Genomic DNA, 26,906 nt, shown 5'->3' on the forward strand with positions numbered 1-26,906 from the left:
CTAGGTAAATAGGTGACATCCTGGTGGTTGCTACTGGTCAGCCTGAAATGGTAAAAGGGGAGTGGATCAAACCTGGGGCAATAGTCATCGACTGTGGAATCAATTACGTCTCAGGTGAGTGTTGCTGGAGATGGAAGGAAGGTGGTTTCTGGTGGAGGGTTAGGCAGAAGAAGCTAACTAAATCATCACATGAAGCCTAAGTGAGAACCACTTGTCCCGTTTTAAGCATGGAGTGCTGAGGTTCAATGTTAGTGACCTGCCTGTGGGTGCATGCATTTAGTAGATGGCATAGTTGCCACTGGCAGGAAGATCGGCTTTATGGTCGAATCTGTGGTTTTAGCTACTGTCCTTTTCAGCTCCCAAGGAGAGAGGGCAAGAGGGAGATCTTTGTCCAGGGAGAGAGGGCAAGAGGGAGATCTCACTCTATCTTCGTGTAGAGATCACCCTTTATTTTAATAAATGATGGATGGATTTAAAATATAGTGTCATCTTTGCAAAGTTCTGTGAGACTCCAGGAGAGGGACTCATTCTGCCAAAATTCCTCTAGAGCAGCAGTCCCCAGCCTTTTTGGCACCAGAGGCCGGTGCTCCAATGAGAATCTAAGGCCTGATGATCCAAGGTGGAGCTGAGATGGTGATGCTAGTGCTGGGGAGCTGCTGCAAATACAGATGAAGCTTCATTCTTTCTCCCACTGCTCACCTCCTGCTGTGTGGCCCGGTTCCTACCAGGCCACCAACTGGTACTGGTCCGCAGCCCGGAGATTGGGACCCCTACTCTAGAAGGCTTTATAAAGCAGGTGTTTGACCTGGGCTTTTACTAGGCAAAGAGGACAAAGCCAGCCTTACAGCCATATCCACAACTGTACTTGGCATCCTCCTCCCTAAGTGACACCTCACTCCCTGTTTTCATTTATGGTATTACCATTCTTCCTTCCCATAGGTCTGGCACCTTTTAGTTTCCCTCCCAATCAATCCCTATATTGGATTCACTTTTAAATATTAGGATTTTTTCCTCTCTTCTCTGTCCTCAGTCTCAGCTGTATGGACTGCTGTGAATTTCTTACTGGTCTGACTCCCGCTCAGATCCATCTCTATGGTCTTGCCATATTCACCTTGACGTGGGCCCATGAGCCTCTTCCCATGTTATTTGTCAGATTCCTTAAGCCTGTACTAGTTCCAGCCACCTCTGCAGCCTTTTTTTTCTCACATGTATTTTGTAAAACAGACCATGCGCCCTCCCACACATCCTTGTTTCTCCTTTGCAGTGTCTGTGCCTGCATCTTTAGTGGAGAAGGCTGTTCTTTCTTCATGAAGTTTTCAAACATAAAGTTTGAAAGGACAACACAGTGAATGCTTGTATATGTATTTCATAGATTTAAGAAAGAACAGCCTTTAATTAAGTGACTGTTTCTGTGCATCAAGCACCACCCCAGGCCTGGGGCTGCACAAGTGCATCAGCTCAACTGTGATCATCACTTTCAACCGCTTCCTCCCCACCTTCTCTCTGTCTGAAATGCTCTTCTTCCTTCCAAACTTTGTATGATTTCCCCTCAACAAAGGATGATCTCTCCTTTTGAAAACGCTTCTCTCCCTCCCTCTCTTCCCACAGAACTTGGAGCTTCTTTTATCATCTGTATCTCCTAATTGGTGTCCTGTTCTTTTTTCCATTAGACAGTCAACTTTTCAAGGCTTGGTCTCTGCGGCGCCACATCCAGCATTATGCCTTATCACTGCTGGCGCTCGTATCTATCGAATATTCGAAGGAAATTATAGCAAGAATAATTTTTTTTCTCCCTTCCCATCTCAAATTCGAAATATAGACAGTAAGCTGCCAGGAACATTAGTCACTGTCAAGCCTTCACTGTTTTTAACCTCCTTCCCACTCTCCCTACCATGCTTTTAAGACACTAACTCATAATTGAGCACTCATTTTCTTGTAGTGTAATTATCTAATGGGTGATAAAGAAAGTGCTCTCCTACAACTCCTCACTTTGAATACTTGCAGTATGGCATTCAAGCTCATTCTGTTTAAAACGTCGCATCTTCAGTATCATATTTCTGCTTTTGGCATTCTTTCTGACTACATTTGAAGAAGATGAAGAAACACCTGGGTGGGCATCTTAAATGTCTTGCAGACAGGTATGAAATGTAGACTTAAACATGAAACTTACTGTCCTGTTCACATTTATTCCTCATATAGATGGTTGAATATGAATAAGATCAAAGTATTATTTTCCTTCCCAGTCAACTGTAATTTTATTGATCCTGGGCATATAGGTGTTTAAGCATCGGTAAGCCTGGATTTTATTATTCCCTGAGGACAGCAGAATCACTGAGTTACAGACCTTGGGTGGTGGGCTGGGGGACCTAAAGACTATTCTCTGCAAATGTTCATTTTCGAAACACTATGTTTCATAGCTGGGCTGCTTCTTGGTTCATATTTTGGTTATATAAATCATTTTCGTGATCTACTCAGGGATAACATCATAAGTCACTTGTTAAATTAAGAATGAATTAAGGTGTGTACTTTTTTTTCCCCCAAAAGGAATATTTTTAAGTCTCAAGTGTAGAGCAGAATGTATTGGCCAGAGGAATTCATAAAAGTTCTTCCTACGTGGCTTACTAAAGATAATTTGAGAAGGGCTAGATTAATATTGTTTTATTTGGAAGGGTTATAAAAAGAGGGAACAGAATCCCCACCCTATCCCAATCTAATCTCAAATTATCCAGCTGGAACTTTGTATATATAATCCCCAATAAAAGAGAAATTCTAGGCCTGGAATATTTTACCAAGATGTTTGTTGGTTACTGAAGCTGTACACTTAAGTAGATTGAGAAGTGGTCACTTTTTCCAGACTGCATCATACTTTTCCTTGAAATACTGGATATACATCAGAGGGCGCTCAAGCCAACACTGTTTGCTTAAGTGGCAAACCTTAGCTAATCCAGTGCAGTATTTAATTGATATGTCTCCTATTTATGCAGAAACATGGAGAAAGTGACTAACAATGAATAGAAAGAGATGCATGGGTGTTTTAAGCTAACTTCAGTGTTAGACTATTGAAATCTGTACAAAAGACAAACCCTTAACAGTATTTTCTTGGCATTTTGAAATGACTTTAGTGGTTATGAGAGGAAATATTCTGCCAGAGCTTGCTGCTTTATTACCTTCTAGAAATCTGAAACTATCTGAGGAGTTTTTATTCACTAGCTCTGTATAGTATATAGGAAATATCTTATGTATGTAGGTTGGGAAGAGAAACTCTTATGTTTATGTACATTTTCTGACTTGATTCTCAGCAAGCTTGTAAAATAAATAGTATTATTCCTTCTTTGCATCTTTGGACTCCTGGTCACTCAGGAACCCACAGGGGTTGAGGACTACCAGTTAGTGGAAGAGCTGATTCTAGAGCCCAGGTCTCTTGATTCTGACTTTTTGGCTATACAGTAAATCCTCATTTAAAGTCATCAATAGGTTCTTGGAAAATGCTATTTTAAGTGAAACAACTTATAATGAAGCCAATTTTACTATAGACTGATTGATATAAACAAGAGTTAAGTTCCTATAGCATATTTCTGGTCACAAAAAAAATCACCAAACTTCTAAATAAAGACTAAAACACTTCTAATATACAACACTGAAATAATTATGAGCTATATATACATTTAAGAAAGATGAACAAAAACAAGTAAGGTCATTATTTTCCAATCCACTTCTTTCAGTTCAGGGTCTTGAGTGACCAGAGCCTATCAGGCAGTTCAGGGCTCCAGGTGGGAGCCAGCTCTGGACAGGATGCCCTTCCATTGCAGGACACACACTCACTCACTCACTCACTCACTCAGACTGGAACAATTTAGACATACCAGTTAATCTCATGTGCACATCTTTGAGATGTTGGAAGAAATCAGAGTACCCGGAGAAAACCTATGCATAGGGAGAATGTGCAAACTCCATACAGACAATGGACCTGGCTGGGAATCAATTTTTTTTTCCTCGTTACTGTTAAAATGACGTTGATTGAAACAACGTTATTTGAGGACCTGCTGTACACTGAAGCATCCTCTCTCGGTTGTGGAAATCCAATCAAAGAGAAATGAAGTGGCTAAGATCCTACCAGATCCTACTCCAAAGCCTTCGCGCTGCAAGGTCTAGCCTTGTCCCCCAGCCTGTCCCCGGAAGTGCACTGAAGCCAAGTGTAGGATGTCCTTTGTGTGAGTGAGCAGTGATGCATTATTGGGTTTTGTTCTCTTGAATAGCTATTCTTTGCTGGTTGGATTTGTAGTTATTCTTGTATCCTTTTAAGGGCAATATAATTATTACATTCTTTGCCTTTCGCATGCATTTAAGTAGCTGCTCATCTTTGGAATTGGATGTTGAATTGTTCCTCTATCTCACGCATGGAGCTTACAAAATGCTGACAGTTGCTGTAGAAACGGTATCCGGCAGCTGTGACATAGTTGGAGCTTGTGCACCCAAAAAATTCCTTTGTAGGCCTTAACGAATTAACATTTTAAAAGGTGCTCATTGTATACTGGGTAGTTTATAAGAATAAAAAACAGCTGGTATTTTTATTTGCTACCTGACAGACTAGAAAAGGATTCTTCTGGTTCTGAAAAAAACACTAAAGCACCTGGTGAATTTTTGCAAGTAAAATAAATTTTCCCTAGGAAATAGCAAACACCTATCATCCTATAGCTTTTAAGTATAGTTGATACTTAGCCAGTTGGGACTACACACCCTAAGCTCTGCTTAGTTTTTGGAATAAGCAGTCATGTTTGATAATTTAGAAAGACATCAGGATTACAATTCTGAGACTTTGCTTTGATTTTTTTCCCCCTCGACAGACGATACAAAACCAAATGGGAGAAAAGTTGTGGGCGATGTGGCATACAGTGAGGCCAAAGAGAGGGCAGGCTTCATCACTCCTGTTCCTGGTGGCGTTGGGCCCATGACAGTGGCAATGCTAATGCAGGTGTGTAAGAGTTCTAAGAAACTGATAGAATTCAAGTAGAAATGCCATAAAACCTGTACAGAAGCTTTTGATATGAATCCATTGGGGAAAAAAAAAAGGCATGGAAAACAAATAAAATCGGTCATATTAGTAGAGGAAAGGTAGGGGAGGCACAATTCTGATTTACTTTGGAATATGAAAACTTGAGGAAAAGAGAAGTGCAAACACACTGACTTTGCTAGGTATGTTTTGGCTTTTAACACACACCAGCTAATATAGGGAGATGCAAGCAGCCCAGGGCATGTTGAGTGCCTGTAGACCCTTGCCTAGAATTAAAGCATGTTTATAAGTAGATCATAAAGCTGTTCATTTTGTGATTGAACTTGCGTGACCCAGGATTAAGAATTGAGGTAGAGTTTATATTATTAACCTCTTTAAGTTCCATTTATGTCATTTTGTTTAGAGCACAGTAGAGAGTGCAAATCGTTTCCTGGAGAAATTTAAGCCAGGAAAGTGGCTGATTCAGTATAACCACCTTAACCTCAAGACACCTGTTCCAAGGTAAAAATAAAACTGTACTGGTTTAAAACTTTGTGGGTCGTTGGTTTGTAGCCAAGGCTATATGTATGCCCATCTGAAAGCACCATCTGTGGTTGGGGTGGGCCATTCCCGTGATGGGATTAATTCACTGAATCGGCACTGACATCTTTTCTGTATTTCTTTTAAGTGACATTGATATATCACGATCCTGCAAGCCAAAGCCCATTCGTAACCTGGCTCGAGAAATTGGTCTGTTCTCTGAAGAGGTAGAATCTTATGGTGAAACAAAGGCCAAAGTCCTGCTGTCCGTGCTGGAACGCCTGAAGCAGCAGCCCGATGGGAAATACGTAGTGGTGACTGGGTATGGTTTTTATTCATTTGCCCATTAAATCTTCCTGTTAACCCTGATTGTTTTTACCAGCAGTTGTTGCATATATTATGTGGAGGTTCCTTTAATTTGATCCTTACCTGTTCTCACAGGTATTTTTAACTAATTTGATCCGTGTTGCCACCCCATGAATTAAGAGTGGATTATAACCTTTCAAAGATGAGAAAATTTGTTGTTATTCATCTAATAAGTGGAAAAGTTGGGTCTTAAAACCTAGTCTTCAAATGGAATTGCTTTTTTTAACCCCAAACTTATTAATTCAGTACATCTATTGAACATTCATTTTTATTGTGTGGAAAAGTTACATATAAAAGCTAGATTTTCAGACTAAATTGAGAAATTTAAATCATAACAGTATCTTTCTACAAGATAAAGTATATTTGCTCCTTATAGTTTGAAGAACTAAAACACATCAATGTTTTTTTAATTTAAAACTTGGGAGAAGTTACAATTAAGACTCTTGGAAAAGATCCTTTTCAGGTCTTCTGATTAAGAAGTCATTATTCTAAATAAGAGTCATTCTTTAGGATCTGTTAGGTCTGACATAGCAATTGAAATCAATTTAATTCCCATAAATTTAATCTTCCTCTTTTGCTTTCATCTTGAAGAATAACTCCAACACCCCTGGGAGAAGGGAAAAGCACGACCACAATTGGGCTGGTGCAAGCCCTTGGCGCCCACCTCCATCAGAATGTCTTTGCATGTGTACGACAGCCTTCTCAGGGCCCCACCTTTGGAATAAAAGGTATCGGTAGGACTAGATCTTGGGTGGCCAGAGGGTACCTGCCTCTCCTTCAGTCCTCCCTGGCCCACTTGACCCATGAATGTTTATGGGGTCTTCAGCTTATTTAGACACTAGGAATGTCTTTCTCACAACCCCCTATCATGATGCTTTCAGTGGAGTCTTTCATTAGATCACCCCAGCTCCTGCTGTCCCTGTTTGACATTGCACAGGGATTCCTGGAATGGGTAATATGTGGGCAGAGATGCTTTTATAGGACTAATGGTCAACAGTACCAATAAAGGTAATCATAACTGCCAATCACCATGTTGACTTTGTAGAGATACAGACAAATCCTACAGATGTTTCACCCCATGGGAATAAGAAGCCATACCTTTATAGAGTATATGTTTTATACCAGGTTTTGTGTAAAGCAGTTTATGCATATTATTTTTATTTCCTAATATAATATGGTATTATCTACATTTTATAATAGCAGCAACTGGGACCTCAGAGGCAACTGAGTCAAAGGCACTATTATTACCACAATGGGTCCCCTTGTCTATTTCAGTCTCTAAGACAACACTGTTTCTTCTGATTGTATGAATACATGGTTAGTAATCATACTTCATATTCTGATTGTATGAATACTTGGTTAGTAATCATACTTCATATTCAGTTTTTGATAGCTACAGTATTGCAAACGTGATGTTCTTTTAATTAAAATTATTTTTTACTAATTATAGTAGGTTCTTAGAGTTAGCTGTCTCATTTGCTTAGTGATAGGGTGTCACATATTCTGCTTGTTCTAGTGATTACTACAAATGTTAACTCGGGGTACACCTTTGTGCTTCTTCTATCGTTGTGATATATTTCATAAGTGTGCTGACTTAGTTCTTCTGCTTTTGAGCTTAACAATCCCTTTTCAGCATCAGAATGAGCCTTTTCCCTTATTCTGCTTATTGAACCCAATATCTTCCTTTTCCTCATATCACAGTTTGCCCCATTTTCATTGCATGGTCTCTGCCTCAAAAAACAAAACATAAAATCTATAGCTCAAATGGATATTTATCTCACTGATAACCTGAAGGCCTGGATATTTTTGACTGGCCTCTTGTTAATAATCCAAATGGGTCAGCAAAAATCTAACTGTTAAGCTGCTTGTTTTCTAACATATGTCTCCTATTTAAGAAGACTTGCAGTCTGTGCTTGTTTGGTGTGTTTCAAATATTCCTTTTCTAAAATCCTTAGTAGCGTTTATGAGAGTATTGAAATTGAACTAGTTTGCCTTTATGTAACTGTACGCTGGGTCTTTTTAACAGATGTTAGGAATCATGGGGAACCTGTTTCTAAAGATAATGAGTAGGTATGTATGTGTTCATGGTTTTGTCAGTTACACTCAGACTTCAGTTGAGAGGCTGTCCAACATGAGCAAGATTAAATGCTTTAGCTTGGCAAGAGAAAATTAGGAAACACTTGATCAAATCTGTCCAAATGGTTGTAAACAGTAAATAAATAAATATGCATAGCAGTTACAGAATCCATTTTGCTTTTATTTGACTTCCAAATCTCTTTGTGGAGAAGTATGCTTAACACGAGTCTCACCTTGACCTGTCCTGTAGGTGGTGCTGCAGGTGGTGGCTACTCTCAGGTCATTCCTATGGAAGAGGTAAATAGCCCTGGAATTATTTGAATCAGACCCTTTAATATAGCTTTTCCTTCCAGAGATTAAGTTTCATCATAGAGGTCTTAGTGGACAAATGACCTCTTTCTCAGCAGCAGTGACGGACGCTTAAGGGAAAAACCTCTTAATTTGCAAACTTGTGAGACAGCTTAGTTTTTTGACATGACAAAGACTTGAAGTCTGGCTTTCAGTGGGAATAATAATTTTAAGCAAGTGATCAAATAAAGCATGAGATTGAGAAGAACCAACATGGAGTAACTTCAGAGTAATAACTCCAGAAATAGGAAACATGTACAGGCATAGAGTTGGCTTGCTCCATGGTACTTCTTCACTGTTCGAAGGACGTGAGTGTCCTCAATAATCCACTGTTGCTGTTGCTCATGGTGGTGTGGTGTCTGTGGTTACTGGACATGTCACTTAGGGAGAACCACAATTTCCTCTGAGGACAGATAGGCATTCATTTACGTTTTCCAGATCTGCCTGTCTGGGTGTTTGTCCACCGGCTGTGCTGCCTGCACTTTTACATTGACTTTAACATAGGAATTGATATGGTTGCAATAGAATGAGTGTTGGAAAGACGCAGAGAAGTTGGAAGACTGATGTGGCTTCTACTCTTTTGTAGTTTAATCTCCACCTCACTGGTGACATCCACGCCATCACTGCAGCTAATAACCTCGTTGCCGCGGCCATTGATGCCCGAATGTTCCATGAACTGACCCAGACTGACAAGGTATGGTGTTGAGGCCCCGTGGGCACTTTCGAAAAAGTTGAAGCACCCAAATTAATGTTGATCCCTCAAGTACTGATGATGTACATAGCAAGGCAGTGGGGTTCCTCTTGTTTATAAGACCTTTTCCTTTTTTCTTTAAGGCTCTCTTTAATCGTTTGGTACCATCAATAAATGGAGTGAGAAAGTTCTCTGACATCCAAATACGAAGGTTACGGGTAAGCTTTTCCCTTCTTCAGTTTTGTTATTGTATGAAATTGGGTGATAAATAAGAAGGTAAAAATCTCCTTAGAGTAGCCTATTTCAGATCAAGTTACATCCATAACCATAGTCTTATGATATACATAACAAAGATTGGTGGTAGAGATTATTTCTCATTTATCTATAAATCACAAGTGGTTGGTCCCGGAATAAATAGAGCACCACAGTCTGCCGTCAGCTAAGACATTTCCTTTATAGCATGAACAGGAGTTAGGATGCCAGCATGGCAGCTTTTGGAGTTTGAATCCCTGCTCTTCCCAGCACAGAGTAGTTACTTCTATATTTAATTTGAATTTTTATAAAAAAAACTTGTAGTCAGTAAACATATACTATACCATATGATTCAGAAATCTCACTGCTAGGTATTTATCCAAGAGAAATGCAAACTTGTATTCATACAAGAACATGAATGTTTTTAGCAGCTCTATCAATAATCTCCAAAATTGGGAACAACCCAAATGTCCTTCAGTGGATAAATGGATAAGCAAACTGGAACATCCATACAATAAAAAGGATTGAACTGTAACATTCCTTGGATATGTAGTATTGACAATAGTTCTATTTACTTTTCATTTTTACAACTTTATATTTTGATGCTGCAGGAATAATACATGAAGCTCCACCTTACCCAGATGCATGGTTTACATTTTGCTCTATTTGCTTTACAACTCTGTTCATATTTAGAATTGTACTTTAATTCTTCCTGGACTTTAGAAAAAGTGACTTTTACACAGTGTGGTATTCCTTAGCTTATTTTGTTTTCACAACCCCTCTCCCAAAAAAAAAAAAAAAATCCTATGCATCAGGTAAGTCAACTATTATCCGACTTATAAAAGAGTTGGGTTCTTCAAGGCAGCAAATTGCCATGGAAAGAGCCAGCAACTTCTAATCTTGCCTTTGCTAATGGAACTTATCTGTCAGGTGTGGGGAGGTGCTAGACTCAATGTTCAAATGATCCTTTAAAGAGCTCTAGGATTGGAAATCAAGGAACTTGTCCAGGGCCTCAGTACTCTTCACAGGGTTGGACTTAGAACCTCAGTCTCCTGTTTCCTGGGTCCGCAGGCTTCCCCTTTCACACAGTGTTAAAGCAGTCTGCCCCTTGGGTGCTCAGTCACGAGCGGGTTGTCAGACGGTAGATTCTCAGCCTTGTGACTGGAGCTTTGCTGCCTTTTGTACAGTGTCATGTCCTAGGCTTGTGAGGCCTCCTGTTTGACAAGCCAGTGAGCACCAGCTCTGAAAACACATCTGAGGTTTTAAAACAAAGTCCTCATAGCCGAAGAAAGAAACTATGGGAAGAGTAGGGCTTGCTGGAGCCCACCCAGATCTACCATGAGTTAGAAAAAAGGAGAATGCATTTTATAAGCATTTTCCATTTTAGGATGTGATCCATGTACATATTGTAAATAAATAAAATTTCCAAGTTCTGTGGAGAGGAAGAGACAAACTCTCTTTGTGCCTTTTGGAACAGCAAGAAGGCAGTGAAAGTATAATGTTGCATAAAAGGCATGTACAAGTGATTTACATTGATTTTTATTGATTGATACTTATTTTTGCCCTTCCTAATATTTCATTGGAATTGGGCTTCTTAATTGTCTGATTGAAAAAACTTTGCTCTTTGCTTTTCCTTTCAATATGTTTGGGTTTGGTGATTAGGTACAACACTTCTTGGTCACTGCTTATTTAGCGCTAGGCTTAAGGAAGTGCCTCTGGTGAGGGGTTGTAGGGACAAACATGTTAATACCTTTGTACACAAGTCAGTCAGAAATAAAGGTTTAGCAGAAGGGATCATAGTTTTCCTTTCTGAATTCAACATGGTTTATATTTCTTAGAGAGGACCTTATCTGGGGATAGGGAATCAAAAAATATTTTTTAGATTTATTATGCTTTTGTTCGTTTTGTCTTATTTTATGTTTTAATTTTCTTCCCTCTTCAGAGGCTAGGCATTGAAAAGACTGATCCTACCACACTGACAGATGAAGAGATAAACAGATTTGCAAGATTGGATATCGATCCAGAAACCATAACTTGGCAAAGAGGTATCAGAGCCATATACACACCCCATTTGCTTTGGTTATACAGCACACCCCACGCCTTTTGTGGGAGTTGTTGAAAAATGTAAGGTCTAGAAGCTTGTGTATTGGTGTTTTAATCAGACTTCCTTTTGTTGGGTTAGTTGGACATTTGCTGGCTATTCAGTGTTGATTGGAGTGAGGGTAGTTTCAAGGAAGTTCATGCATAAACCAAATATAACATTTTGCAAGTTTCATTTTATGCAAAAAGTTTTAGTGTCGTGAAGTAGAGAAATTATGTTTAATTACTTCTTGAATCATGTTGCCCTTTATTCTCAGAACTCTTATCTGGCATAAGTGACTTGATTTTTCGTGAAGCTCTCTAGCTTGCCTACTCATTTTTACCTCATTTTATGCAATTCACTTGTAACAAAGTAGGTAGCCTTCAAGGTTTAAACACTTGGCAGTTTAGTGAGTGAGTTGCCTAACTTCACTGCTATATCTTACTTTTCTCTATGTACAACTAGCCCAGCCCAGCTTAGAGTTTTTTGTACCAACAGTGCATCCATCTATCCTGTATCACTGCCGAGAAGGAATTTTCATTCAGTTGAGCAGAATGCAGCTAATGGCCAATTTATTGACTGTATTTGTGATTTTCATTGGTTCAGCAACTGCTGCTAGCTAATAGCGTTTTTAAGACGATTCTCTTAATATATAAAACCATTTAGATATTTCTCTTCTTTTGCTTCAGTAGCTTTAGACAGATGTATAGTATTTTATGAGGAATGAGCTAAAGATCTCTTTTGAAAATTTAGTATCTCATTCACTTTTCCTTTGCTTTGTCTAATTCATGCTTTCTAAGAAGAAGCAAACAAGAAAAAAAATGAATCATACCTATTGACTGACTATTTATACAGAGAAATTAGATACAAGGAACTTGACACTGTATTTTTTGAAAAGTAAGGGTAGGCTTCAACAATACATTATATCCTTTGCTTATCGAGTGAGAGGGTGTGTGTTTGTGTGTCTTTCTCTGAGTGCTATTTAAATTATTACAGTCTTTATGGAAAATAATTTGGCATATTATCAAGTGCCTTAAAAATGCCTCTCCTCTTTGACTCATTTGGAGTGTAGCCGGTGTGTTGTTCATTTTGTGTTTTGTAGTTATTTTTTGGCACATAAAAAAACAAAATTGGGAATGCACTAAAATGTTAACAGTAATTAGTCCTGAGGTAGAATTCAGATTGGTTAGTTGGTTGATCTTTGCCATGTTTTCCAAGAGTATACAATTGGATAGATTGTATACTGTTTTCTTCTAAGTGTGCTGAAAGAAAGAACAGGTCTGTAGCCCAGCATGCTTCAAAAGGCATTTGCCTGACCCTGCATTTATGACTTTTGTATTTCTCAGTAAGGTCAGTGAGTCATCCCACAGAACACCACCACAAACCTCGGCTTTTTGAAAAACTATGGCCTGCTCTGTTTTTCTGCTAATATCAAATATGCGTTAAAATAGATTCCAGATTTCTAGTTAATTGTTTGAATTCTCTAGACAGAATAAAACCAAGTCACTCCCTACTCTTTTTTTAAAAAATAATTTCTGCACATTTATAATAAATGAACATCATTTCTTAACTCAAACCCATTTCTAGCTTTGCCATCAATTTTGGAATCAAATATTAATAGACAGACATTAAGTTAGACTGGCTGCTTTAAAACTTGGCTGGTTTCTTTACTTTTATGGCCTTTTTACTAAACATTATTCTGTATTTTCCCTTTGTACTATAGTGTTGGATACCAATGATCGATTCCTGAGGAAAATCACAATTGGACAGGCTCCAACGGAGAAAGGGTACACACGGACGGTAACTATTTGTTCCTTTCTAAGTAAATTAGTTCAGATGAACCAGATCTTTGCTCCTTCTGTCCTCCTCCATCCTCTCTCATCCAACTGATACTGCCAGGTGTTGTTCTGCCTTCTCCCTTTTAAAATGGAAGTGAGTAGGTGTGGTACTGAGCACTCCTGACAGCTTTTGCGGTAAATCCCATGTGTCACCTGTATGTTTTCACCCAGCATTTTTTCCTGGGGGTGGAGATCCCCAAGTGAAAATCCTTGCACACAAATTGATTTAAATTGCTTCTTTTCTGTGGCCATTTTGCAGTATGTGTCTTTAGTGTTAAGAGGTTCTGTATTGTGTCTTCTATATGTTACAGAAACCATACTACAAGATTACAAGCTTCCTTCACAGGGATTGTTGGTCCTACTAGAATGTTTATTTTAAAAAATCAACTACTCAAGATCTTGGAATAGTTCATTACAAATTTTTCCTATTGGAGGGGTATTTTCATTAAGTTCTTTGTGTACTATTCTATTATTCTATCCATTTAAATTATTTTTTTTAAGATGCAGATGCCAACATGGATTACTTTTGCAATTCACATTTCTTGTTTAACTAAGTTTTCCCTCTTGTGTCTTTTTCCTTTCAACAGGCCCAGTTTGATATCTCTGTAGCCAGTGAAATCATGGCTGTCCTGGCTCTTACCAGTTCCCTAGAAGACATGAGAGAGAGATTGAGCAAAATGGTGGTAGCATCGAGCAAGAAAGGGGAGCCCATCAGTGCCGAAGATCTGGTGGGTACCCAGGCGCTCCAGGCTTGGTGATGCATCTGCACACCCATTGTCCTAGCTTTTCTCAGCAGTTACTGATAGCAAAAGTTATGCTGTAATTAACTAATAAATTCCATAAGATTTTGCTGCTTACAAAATAATTATGAAATTTATAAAAAGTACTTTATAATGAGTAACAGATGGTATGCTCTAGTAATAGACCACGGATTTTAGATGGTTTGAGCAATGACTTCAACCTGTGAATATTCCCCAGAGTGGGTATATGGCTTCAATTTGCAGAGGACATCAAGAGTCCATGTGAGGCCTTTAGTAGTTGGGCTTGGAGTCACACCCTGGCTTCTCCCCATGAGGTCTCCCTGCCCAGAGGCTTCTTGTCATGAGATTTGTTGGCCGCCATGTCCAAGCTGATAACCACGTTGGGACTAACTCATTGGGCAGTTATCTGATAGTCCTACTAGGCTAGTTCTGTACTTACGAGTTATTTCCAAACCGTCTGCAAAATAATATGAGGTTTGAAATGCAATAATCTTACAGATTAATTTTTTAAAAGCCTACTTGTGTTGACATACACCAAAATGATTGTATGTGATTACAATCATTTTGTCAGATGAATTCAGAAAAGGGAGAAAATACTAATATCCTATTTTCACAGTTAATATGTGTAAAAAGGGAAATTGTTTTAAAAATTTACACTCAAAGCCGAAACTTAGAAACTCATTAATATTGACTATAAGTGGGATCCATAGTTTTATCTTTGTTACTAATTTGTTCAGCTATGGTTGGGTAGCTTAGAAGAGGGACCCAATGTTTAAGAGTTGGTATTGAATTCCTGGGTAAATTGTTAGTTTCAGCTCTGAGAAACACATTGAATTTGGTCTATAGCGATTTCCGGCCAGACACCAAAATTACAGATAATTCAGTATTATAAGAACTAGCATTTCCGTGCTGTAAACTAGTTTAAAATGGATTCCCCTCACCCATAAGAAACAGAGCTTGATTGAGATGCTTGTTTCCAAAATTACATATATTTCCAAAAATTACATGTGAATGTCATTTTCATTCTCTCCTTTTTCCTGCTTAAAATAACTGGTAACCTCTGAGTATATATCCAGAAAAAAATAAATAAATGGTCTAAAAGTTCAGGTAAAAGTACTAATTGGTCCAAGATGGCTAAATAAGGAAGACCTAAGAATGTTGAATTTTGGTTTCAAAGGGTTGGTTTATTGGTAGGAATTGATGTTTCATGCCTTTGTTTTGTAGGGAGTGAGTGGTGCGTTGACGGTGCTTATGAAAGATGCAATCAAGCCCAATCTCATGCAGACCTTAGAGGTGAGCAGAGCGACTCCTGCCTTCCTGAATTGGTTTTCCGTGTTCACAATTTTCTTGGGGAGTCACAGACCTTCTCTACCCGCTCATCTCTTTCTTCCCATTTTTTTTCATAGTTGTGATTGGGTCATTGCTGATGTAAAAGAGGCAGCTTCGTATTTAATACTTTGGGAACTCTTTTTCTTTTGGAGTCCAACTAACTTTCATCTCCTTGACTGTGTGATTCCATTTCAAAGCAGTTTTGGCAGCTTCACTCATGCTGTCTTGATTTCCACAGGGCACTCCAGTGTTTGTTCATGCTGGACCGTTTGCCAACATTGCACATGGGAATTCCTCTACCATTGCAGACCGGATTGCACTCAAGCTTGTTGGCCCTGAAGGGTTTGTAGGTGAATATTTTTGCAAAATCAGTGCATAAACAGTGTTTGTTTGTTTGTTTGTTTAACATCAAGGATATTGGGGAGGCATTTTACCGTTGCTTTTCTTCTTACTTACAGTGACTGAAGCGGGATTTGGAGCAGACATTGGAATGGAAAAGTTTTTTAACATCAAATGCCGGTATTCTGGTCTCCGCCCTCACGCAGTGGTGCTTGTTGCCACTGTCAGGGCTCTTAAAATGCATGGAGGCGGCCCCACGGTGAGGATCAATAGCTGGAAGAGTCCGATTGTCAGGAATGTTTTAAAGACTAAAGGAAAGCTGGATGACTTGTGCCTATTTCTTCATTAAGTTGCTCTTATCCTCATAATTAATAGAGTGCCAAAAGCAAAGGATGTTCAGACAGTTCTTATGCTGGCCGCCTTATCACTCTTAGGCACTACCAGCTCTCAGCATTTTAAGACGGCTGAAATCGGCTTCACGGCCTACCTTTCTGAGGAGAACATCTGATTAGATCTAAACCCCTCCAAGGACTTGTGCTTGCTCTACACACAAAATCTCCTTTATTTTCACACTGGTTCTTTTAAAATCTCAGTCCCATTTTCCCTCTAAATAGTGACACTGGCAACTGGCCAGCCAAACCATTTAGCTGAGACAGAGGTCAGCCCCTTCGTGAGAGTTGCGTGCTGGTTGGGACCACTAACAGCCTGGAGTGGGAGGGAGGAGGAGAACGGTAGATGTGCTCAGGACTGCCTCTGGGTAATAGAAACAGAGGTTAGGACTGGCTTGTGTTCATCTCGAACCTGAACTCTGTGTTTTCCTGCATCCCTATTGGTTAGCAGTTTCACTTTTTAATCCTGTCATTTTAGCACCTTTTCTTCAGCGCCTGCATGTGAAAACCTAGTGCTAGTTTTCAGAAATTACTTAAAGAAGTGTTAAAATTTCTGTCCTCTTTGAGCTGGCTGTGTAACTTGGGAAATAAGACCTCCCTCACCTACAGAACAAAATCAATATTTCTTAGTATAGTGATAAAGGTTTTTCCTAATATAGCAGTTCTCAAGCATTTTGGTCTCAGAACTTCTTTACCCTCTTAAAAATGATTGAGGGCTGAACTCTTATTTAGGTGAGTTACATTTATTGACATTTAACTATATTAAGTATTAAAACTGAGTTAACATAAATGACCATTTTTAAATGAAAAGTCACTACATTTTCCAAAACAAAATTTAGACATTGTACATTTTTCAGATCTCCTCAGTATCTGGCTTAATTGAAGACCGCTGGATTCTCATCTTCTTCATTTGATCTGCTGTGATATTCCATGTCACATAATCTTGGAAAAGTCCATTGTACATTCAGAAAGAATGAGAGTAGAAAGAGCCATAATATCTTAGAATTATTATGAAAACAGTCTTGACCTTGTAGACCCCATGAAAAGATTAGGTCTGCAGGCCTCACTGTGAGAACCACGGCCATGACACAACCCCAGCACACCCTCTCCAGTCTTACTTGCCCTTAAGGTACCAAAAGCACTTCTAAGCCAGGATGCCCCTTTCTGCTAGGAGTGCAGGATGGACTCTCTTTTTCTTCCTAATCACAACCAACATTTCTCTCTTGTACCCCCTCTCTCACCCTCACACCATTGCACCTCCTTTCCTTCTTTCCACTTGATCTCACGGTCTGAAAAAAAATACCAGGCACTTGAGAGGAGGGCTTTGCACACACACAGCTCTGTCAAGGAACCAAACCTGCTGCTCGCATTACCTCACAGAGCTACATGTAAGGCCGAGAACGAGGTAGCTCAGATCCCTGCTTCCAGCCCTGCCTGTCTGTGGCCCCTTTTGGAGTTGGAGCATCATAGTCTCTCTTTAAGGAATGGGAGCAGACCAAGCTGAAAAGCTGAAGGCTTCTTAATCTGTGCATTGCCCACAGTGGGGTCCCTTCACCCCCATGCTCATCCCTGGGGATGCAGCAGGGCCAAGCCACCAGGAACCTCTGTTACAGTGAACTTAACTGCTTAAGTATTTTGACACCTTTAAATATGCTGTGATAGAGGAAGAGAATCTATGTGTTGTTTCTCTCCTGTTTGTATTCTAATGTACCCCAGCTCAGCTCCACAGGGCATGGGTTGGCTCTTTGGACCAGCTCATGATCCTATAGCAGGGCTTATCACAGATTCCATCCGCAGACATTTCAAGGTGGCCTTTGCAAGGTTGACAGCTGCCTTTTTCCCTATGCTCACCTTCACTTCCACACCCACTGCCATGTGCATCACTCACTGAGGTTTTTGTCCCTGCCCAGAACATGGCCTCCCCTCCCCGCCCTCATGGATCTGTCCTTTCTCACTTTCTTAGTTCAGGCCACAAAGGCCCCCACTCTATCAAAGCAGTCATTTGTTTTTTGTCTTAGGATTGCTCATAGGCCCAAAATCCTTATGGCAGGAAACAACTTTATACTGCTGTATATCCCCCAAGCATGCAGTTTCTGACCTTTTAAACATGGCAAGCACCACTGTAAGTTAATACCTAATTGTAAGTAGAAAATGCCTCTGACTTTGCTTCCTTTCCTTCCAGGTTACTGCTGGACTGCCTCTTCCCAAGGCTTACATAGAGGAGGTAACTTCAATCATTTCTAATCACTTGACCTAGAAAGCACCACACCCTGAATCAGCGTTTCTCAACCCAGCTCATCTGAAAAGGAGTGGGGATATTGCTCTGACTCGGGGTGCCCCTGGGAGCAGGGATGCTAAAAGGCCTGCAGTGTGCTGATGAATTGCATTAAATGAAACTGGGAACAAGAGCCTCATAAAACAGAATTACCTCACGTAGGATGTCAGTAAAACCACTGCCCTAGATTGATGATGCGTTTTCAACTGGCAGTAATTTTGCCCCCAGGGGACATTTGACAATGTCTAGAGACATTTTTGATTGTTATGACTCTTGGGAGTGCTACTGGCGTCTAATGGATAGAGGCCAGGTATACTGCTAAACATCGTACAGTGCACAGGGCACCCCCAACTACAAGGAATGATTTGGCCCTCTTGTCAGTAGTAGTGAGGCTGAGAAACCCTACAGTAGACTAATGGAAATTTCTTTGTCTTCCTTGTAGATTGGCTGGTTGATTCCCAAATGCCATTCAACCCAGAAACAAGTATAGGGATCTTTTTTGAAATGTCTTTTCCTCTGTAGATTTAAGTCCATATTAAAGGGCCAAGGTATGGTCAGCATCCTGGTTATTTTTCTAGGCAGAGTTTTCATAAGCTAATTTGGTTTATAGCATCAAGCAGGAGCTCAAGGAAGAATTGTGAGCTCAAACCTTTTCATATTCATATTATTTACCATCAAAGAAACATCTCTAGAGCCAGTTTGGGGTGGTTCTGTGAGAGGCCCTCCTGTGAGATGGGAAGGTCAGCTACTATCACTAATTCAATTTTTCTGCCTTTTTTGGAAGGTTTTAAATTATCAAGCAATATAGGGTCACTGTTCAGGCTCCAAGTGAAGTATTTCAAAAGCAGATAGAAAAGAAGTCGGTGCCTTGAGTTTGCCTGTCTTCTGAGTTATGATTTTCCTTTTATGGTCATTTGTCTGATTCACGCGTAGGAGGAGAATTCACAGTTCTGGCCCTCCTGCCACCCCACAGCCTTTCCTGTGTCTAATTAGAACGACTGCCCCTAACTGGCCCAGCTGGTATCTTCATTTTAGAAATTCTGTTTATTTAAAACTGTTCTCAATCAGTCATATATATTAATTAATTGGTTTTCATGTAACTAAAGGTAAAGAATTAGCAGTGCTTTTTAGAATAGCAACTGAATTGCTAATCTCAGTTTTCAATTATTAAAGGAAAAAGGCATAAATCATGTTTGTAAGAATCTCAGGTTTTCTTCCTTTAACAACCCATTTTCTGTTGTTTCATATAATCCACAAACCAAGAGCTATTACTGCTGGTTTTTGCTCACAATCTAGTGTATATATTTTTATAAATAAGACTATTATATTTTTATTTTTAAAATATTTAATGTATTTTAAGCTTATAATAAAATATTCTTTAAAAAGTAAGCAATATAAGAATATAAATATGATTTGAGTCTTCTTAACAGTTTAGTGACTGTTTCCCAACCTTTAAAAAAATCTCATGAACATACAACATGTATTTTTGCATTTGTCCATAAATGGAATTAAGCTCTCCATAGTTTTGTGACTTAGTACATCTTTGACAAGTTCCAGGTAATACAGATTATCTCATTTTTCATAACATCTCCATGATACATATTTATTGAGTGTATATATCATAATTCACTGGTCCAATCCCCTGTTGAAGAGGTTTGTGTTTTTGCGGTTTTCCAGTGCTGTAAGCAGTGCTGCAGTAAACATATTTGAAAGTATGTTTCCTTAATTGCTTTCTTTTAAATTTCATAGTATTTGGTTCTTAAAATTGGCATTTGTTTCTTTCGGTTATCCCCGGTGGAGGTTCATGGTTGAGTTCGTTAAAACCTTTGACAGCATCACTGATTACTTCCTGTTTTCTGACAGTACTTATAGCATCTGTATAATGAGTGCTAGGCTCTATCTTCTGATGGAAGGGTCTGCGTAACACTGAGTAAAGTTAGTTTGTACCATTGTGCCATGTGAGTAAGTAAAATCTATAAACGCAAGGATTATAAACATTATTTAAGGGCATCTGGTTCCCTTCACACAGCAAATATGTCAGTAAGATATGGTGTGGTGATAGCGAATATGCCAGCTCTCATGTTTTCAGGACAGCCAGGACACAAGCACAGCTCCACTCCAGTGTTAACATAAAGGCTGGCACAGTGTTATGGGCTCCCTGTCGCACACTCACTGTGGTGTGAGACCTGCATCAGGGGATCCACTATCAGCTTGTTCTGATCGTGAGTGGTTATTGGCTCAAGGAGACGGGTTCCCTTTTAAGAACAGCCCGCAACTATTTTCAACTCTGCTCTCTGACCTCGCAGAAAGACCAGTACTTTCACTGTTGTTTTTCCAGAATTTGGAACTGGTTGAAAAAGGTTTCAGTAACTTGAGGAAACAAATCGAAAATGCCAGAACGTTTGGAGTTCCAGTAGTAGTGGCCGTGAATGCATTCAAGTAAGTACAATGTGTCAGAGTCAAGGAGGACTGTGGAAAATGGTCAGAAAAGCTTTTAGCTTTATTTTGGTTCCGTTACTGCTATTGGTTATTAAGCCTGTGCTTTAGGAGCCATAAGTGAGAGCCTGCGATGTGACGGGCACCGCATATGTCACAGCGAACTCATCACCTCACTGGTGCACTGAGGGTCCACTGTTACATTTGGCTCCTATGGGTCTTCTTCTCTACCGGGTAAAATGGATAACACACAGACTTGAAGTTAAATGTTCTTTTTTGTCTCTAGAGGCCTTTTGAGCTAACAGAAGGCCATAGACCTACGGAGTTCCATTATTTCTCTGGGTCTGGTGGGATGCTGTCTTGACAAAGAGTTGAACGTATTGAGCTGGAAGTGTTCCTGCAAGAGAGAACTTGTGTGGGTTGTTTAGGTATTGTACTGCTGGTTTTGGTCTTGTTATAATGGCCTAACCACAGCAAAATGGAAACCAAGATTTTTAAAAAGCGAGTACTTAATGATTCCTATGATGTGCCTGGAATGTTCTGAGTACTCTGCATGTGTTTACCATCTAAGCCTCATGACATCCCAATGAAATAAATGCTATGATTATTCCCATTTTACCCACATGGAAATCAAGGCACAACAAAGCTTAAGTAACTGGCCGAAAGTCACCTAGCTAGTAAATTGTGGAGCTAGGATTCAAACCCAAGGAGTGTCACTTGATTAGTGTTCAGTTATCAGCAGGTAACTCACATGGGTTTTAATGGCAAAAAGACAAGATTTTGTCTTCTTCAGCCATTGTCAATGCTTTAACATGAAGCGTTGCCTTTACAGGACAGATACGGAGGCCGAGCTAGACCTCGTCAGCCGCCTTGCCAAAGAACATGGGGCTTTTGATGCCGTCAAGTGCACTCACTGGGCAGAAGGGGGCAAGGGCGCCTTAGCCCTGGCTCGAGCCGTCCAGAGAGCAGCTCAGTCACCCAGCAGCTTCCAGCTCCTTTATGACCTCAAGGTAGGTTACTTGCTATATGCCAAAAAAACAAAAACAAAAAGTAATAGCACAATGAGGTTTCGCTGTGGTAACTCTGTTTAGGGCCTGTGTTTAGCAGTTTCAACCCTCTAGGTTTGATTCCCATGTAGGCGAGTTATACAACCAGAGCCTGGACCCTCAACTCCAGACAGCTTTCTTACTAACGCATGTTGCCGTGTACTTACAGAATAGAGGGTCCAGGAGGTTGGCTCACATCCTAACTTTTGGAAAAGATCACAGTACAGTCTCTCTCCTGGCAGGAGAAAGGGTTATATGTAGAACCAAGAGTGTAATGCACTACAACCTTTAACCTAAGGCACCAACCATATTATGGCAAATTGGCAAAGGGCTACATCAAGCTCAGAAAAGTATTCTGACCCCATCCCAGTAAAGCAGTGTGCTCTTAAGCTTACTTCATAGTACAGGACTGCCTGAAGTTCAGAGGAGTCCTTAGATACAAAACCAAAGCACTGCAGCTCAGTACCCAGCAGCTTCCAGCTCCTTTATGACCTCAAGGTAGGTTACTTGCTATATGCCAAAAAAAACAAAAACAAAAAGTAATAGCACAATGAGGTTTCGCTGTGGTAACTCTGTTTAGGGCCTGTGTTTAGCAGTTTCAACCCTCTAGGTTTGATTCCCATGTAGGCGAGTTATACAACCAGAGCCTGGACCCTCAACTCCAGACAGCTTTCTTACTAACGCATGTTGCCGTGTACTTACAGAATAGAGGGTCCAGGAGGTTGGCTCACATCCTAACTTTTGGAAAAGATCACAGTACAGTCTCTCTCCTGGCAGGAGAAAGGGTTATATGTAGAACCAAGAGTGTAATGCACTACAACCTTTAACCTAAGGCACCAACCATATTATGGCAAATTGGCAAAGGGCTACATCAAGCTCAGAAAAGTATTCTGACCCCATCCCAGTAAAGCAGTGTGCTCTTAAGCTTACTTCATAGTACAAGACTGCCTGAAGTTCAGAGGAGTCCTTAGATACAAAACCAAAGCACTCTGGCAGGCTTCAGCCTTCTTTCCATCCCCAAAGAAACTGTATGATGTCTAGCCCAAGCAAAATACAGTTAGTTCAGAGAAAAGTTGTTCATGTTATAGGGTTGCATTTTGTTTCTATTTCTCTGTTCATGTATTTCACAATGTGAGTGGACATTCAGTAGTATACCCACAACTGGAAACTTCATTAGGAAGGAACATGGGATGGTTGTGGTGGCTAATTCTGCTTGTATTCTCTAAGCTGGTTCTTGGCTTGGTTTTTAAAAAATAATCATAGACTTTCAAAAATAGCCACAAAAAAGTAGGAAGAAACCAAGAAACCCTGTTACTCTTGAATTTTAACATTCTTTTGTTTCTCTTTGCCCCTTGCAGATATAATACACTGACAATTTACACTCCTATTGGCATGGACATTTTCCTATTGAGCTTTAGTGTTACAGACTGGTTCGAAAATCTGTTCAACCAATCATCTTTTTAGGAAATGCTGTGAACACAAATTTGCAAACAAATGCAAAGCATTTATAGGCACCCTCTCTAAGCCCCAACTAACAGTGCCTACTGTTAGGAATCCCCTTGAAAGCAAGCGGGAGACCTGGAGGAAGTGGGATAATGAGGACTTTATAACCTATTTCCACTTGGAACTTTCTTTGCTCTGACAAACAAGAGGCTGTCACTTTTTGTCTTATTCAGCATCTGTTGGTCTTAAATCACCCCTCAACAAAGTACTTTTGCTTCAGAAGTTCTGGATGTGCCTTGGCATTTACAGAGCCTAATTATAAGATGCATATGAAAATAATCTCTTTATAAGCCATAATTGAATAGTCACTTCATTCATACCCATTATGCAGAGCCCGTTCATAAATTATCACTGTTTAGTTTAAAAGGGAATTTTTATTTTTATAGATTATTCCTTTCAAAAAACAAAACTCACCTAATGTGTTCTCTTAGCCTTAGTTGCTAAGGAGTATAGAGTCAGATATATTGCTTAATTTTAGTAATTTGCTCATCCAAGTTACCCATTTCCTTTAGGCAATTTTTCCGTGCTGTTTGCTCTGAATCCTAGTGCCCTGAACTAAGCTCAGCAGCACTTAAGGAGCTAGGCCCCACTTCTCTGAAAGCTTTGCCCTGGTGGAAGCAGCCCTGTGGTGCACAGGCCCTCGCTAGTTAGACCACTGGCCTCTGTCCATTGCACTGTCTGCTTCAGGCACCATGGAGGGTGTATCCTTTCGTACCACGCCCAGTGCGTGTTGATCATATAAATCACCAGGTTGTCTTTTTAATACATAAATGATTTTGTTTTTATAACTATTTGTAATAACAGCAATTAGCAATCAATATGTTGTGTTAAAGACAGCATCTGCTTCTCATGTATAAACCAGGAGTTATATGGATAGATATTGGTTGTCTTATTTTATAAACAGTATCCCAGGTCTGCTTTGACAAGAGACTGCTCTCCAGTCCTAGAACATTACTTTTTGTTTATGAAGAAATATTATTCTGGAGTTGTCAACAGTATTATTTATGATGTACCTAGTGAGATCCTAAATATATACCCACATACACAGTAACTTTACTTCTTTGGGACATTTTCCACTTGTAAAATCTGAGGCTTGCTATTAAAAGAAACTGTCTCTAACCCAGGAAACCTCAAACTATTTGCAAATCTGTCTATATATATAGAAACATCTTCAGGCCTTTCTGGGGACTCTGACATGGAATGCGCCCATGCCCCGAGTAAGTGTCCTCATGTGTATCCAGTCACAGTCCCTCCCTCTTTTTCCTGTCTGTTAGCTCCCAGTTGAGGATAAAATCAGGATCATTGCACAGAAGATCTATGGGGCAGATGACATCGAACTGCTCCCCGAAGCTCAGCACAAAGCAGAAGTCTACACAAAGCAGGTAGCTGTTCTGCATTGGTTTGTTCTTTCAACTGTTTATAAAGTGGGCCTTGCAGTCAGAATCCCAGACCTCTCCCAGCTCTTCTTTGGGCGGCAGCCTTTTCTCTCTTGAAGTACTGAGTTTGGATTAGGTGATCCAGTCCCAAGTTCTTCTCTACCCATAGGTAGTGTATGAGTGTGTGGAAAAGCCATGAGGAAATGTCTTACTAAAACATTGAGATCCCTCCTATCTGCACCAAACTATTATTTGTAGCCTCCTATCTGCACCAAACTATCATTTTTAATTGGTGATATAGATGAAAATAACATACTCACTTGTGGAATATAGTTGTGAGTACTTACCTCCCTCACCCAATAGGTTCTTTCCCTTTTTTTAATCTATAATAATTAAGCTGGAGGGCAGTGAGGTAGAGATAGATATAAAGTTTAGATGTTTCAAATAAATTGAAGGATCCATGTCATCCCAATGCCCAGATGTTCTTTGTTGTGGTGTCAGCTTTTCATTTGTCCTGCTTCTGTTCCCTTCTTCCCCCAGGGCTTTGGGAATCTGCCCATCTGCATGGCCAAAACACACTTGTCCTTGTCTCATAATCCAGAGCAGAAAGGTGCGCCCACAGGCTTTGTCCTGCCCATTCGTGACATCCGTGCCAGCGTTGGGGCTGGTTTTCTGTACCCCCTCGTAGGAACGGTAAGTGAGTGGTACAGGCAAAGAGAGTTGTGTGTTCATCTCTGTTTCTCATCTTAAATTGCTTGCTGAAGGCATCGAGCAGATGCCAAATGAGCAGAGTTCATTGCTAAGGAGAAAATTGGAGTCGGGCCGGTTATGGTTAAAATTCTTGTGCTGTGGACCATCTTAGTGTCAGTTCAAGGATGAGGCCGTGACTGCTTGTACTGAATGACAGTTCTGTTTCCAGTGACAGTATGACCTTGACTGAATCCAGAATGGGCCTAATTGATAGGCTGTGATAGTGCTTATATATATTCACAACTGACATTTACTGGGCGCCTTTCATAGATTAACTCAGTCCTCCCAATAGCCCTGTGAGGTAGGGACAGAGGCTGTGCACCTCTTGGGTCTTCTTGAGAGGCCTAGAGCTTATGCCTGAAATTCAGGGAATTCATTGTTTTTGAGTAAAGAATTTCTCCCTTAAAATGTGAATGAACCCTATAGCTGTGAAAGGAGATGGCTTATTTACACTTCAAGATGAATTATCAAATGCCTTCTTATGGGTTTTATGCATATTAAAGGAGGGAAATTGCTAATAGGTAGAAGAATACTGAAGGACATAATTGCAGTTTGGACAGACTTTGTCCTGGGGTTAACATTGATCCCGTCCCAGGTTTCCCTGTTAGAGCATTCCTGTGTCCTATATCTGCAGGTTACACTTACCTGTGATACAGGATTGAAATATTAAACTAAGCCAATAGAAAAAGGAAACCAATAGATCTCCTTTTGGAGCTCTATTATTCTTTCAATATAGTAAGAAAGTAGTAGGAGGTGGCATTATAGATTTGAAAGTGTAGAACATTAAAGCCAAATCCTATTTCACCTCTGCCAATTTTGGCCAGGGGCAAGTTATTAAATACGTGAGCCCTGCTCCTCTCAGTTCTCAGTGTGGGGCAGTATCATCACATAACAAGGGTGGTCAGACAAATGCCTGCAAACCAGCACCTCCTCAGCCACGCTGGCGAGCAGGAGGTTTAGCTTTGTTACAACATTCATTAGTTCTTGGGATTTGTAGAAATTCCCTTCTAATAGGGATGTTAAACCATTTACCCAGCACCTTGAATACTGCAGAAACTCTTTCTGGAGAAATTGTCAGCAGCTGCCAGCTGAAAGAGGAGTAGCTGCAGTCTGTACTGTCACTTAGGATGTGTGCGTGCAGAGGGGCGAAAGCAAAGCTAAGTGGTCAGGCCAATGGGAGTTTGGCTGCAGTTCAGAGAGAAATACAGCTTGCCCAGCGCAGGACGGTGTGCCATCTAGAGCAAACCTTCGCAGTGGGAGCCAGCTTGGACCAAGACATCTTCTCACGTAAACTGAATGTCCCAACAGTCACTATTCTCAGTACCTCCTAATTATTATTGTTTCCTGAACAAGACTTGGAGGATCTGGGTATTTTATGCATTAATTCAAGGTGTGGTGGCTTCTTTTTGGAGTTTTATATCTAAGTTCATATGTGTATGTCCCCATAACCTTATTTTTAGAAATTTTGTGATTATCAATATGACCAATGTTTCCAGTGTTTAGGGGAAAAAATTTCTCTTT

General features: G+C 40.1%; 1 protein-coding gene across 1 annotated transcript in view; it reads left to right on the forward strand.

The window, feature by feature from the left end:
- The window catches only part of MTHFD1 (methylenetetrahydrofolate dehydrogenase, cyclohydrolase and formyltetrahydrofolate synthetase 1), a 52,289-nt gene that overhangs the window by 22,311 nt on the left and 3,072 nt on the right, over nucleotides 1–26,906 (forward strand). The window contains 19 exon segments of the mRNA XM_006915116.3: nucleotides 5–114; nucleotides 4,845–4,972; nucleotides 5,415–5,512; nucleotides 5,679–5,852; nucleotides 6,488–6,624; nucleotides 8,223–8,269; nucleotides 8,907–9,014; nucleotides 9,155–9,229; nucleotides 11,206–11,308; nucleotides 13,067–13,143; nucleotides 13,769–13,909; nucleotides 15,167–15,235; nucleotides 15,510–15,621; nucleotides 15,730–15,869; nucleotides 18,182–18,223; nucleotides 20,613–20,713; nucleotides 21,543–21,720; nucleotides 24,534–24,641; nucleotides 25,176–25,328. Of these exon segments, the coding sequence (XP_006915178.2) occupies nucleotides 5–114; nucleotides 4,845–4,972; nucleotides 5,415–5,512; nucleotides 5,679–5,852; nucleotides 6,488–6,624; nucleotides 8,223–8,269; nucleotides 8,907–9,014; nucleotides 9,155–9,229; nucleotides 11,206–11,308; nucleotides 13,067–13,143; nucleotides 13,769–13,909; nucleotides 15,167–15,235; nucleotides 15,510–15,621; nucleotides 15,730–15,869; nucleotides 18,182–18,223; nucleotides 20,613–20,713; nucleotides 21,543–21,720; nucleotides 24,534–24,641; nucleotides 25,176–25,328 (2,101 nt within the window).

This window comes from Pteropus alecto, unplaced genomic scaffold (assembly GCF_000325575.1).
Source record: "Pteropus alecto unplaced genomic scaffold, ASM32557v1 scaffold276, whole genome shotgun sequence".
In the NCBI taxonomy this organism is placed as follows: Eukaryota; Metazoa; Chordata; class Mammalia; order Chiroptera; family Pteropodidae; genus Pteropus; species Pteropus alecto.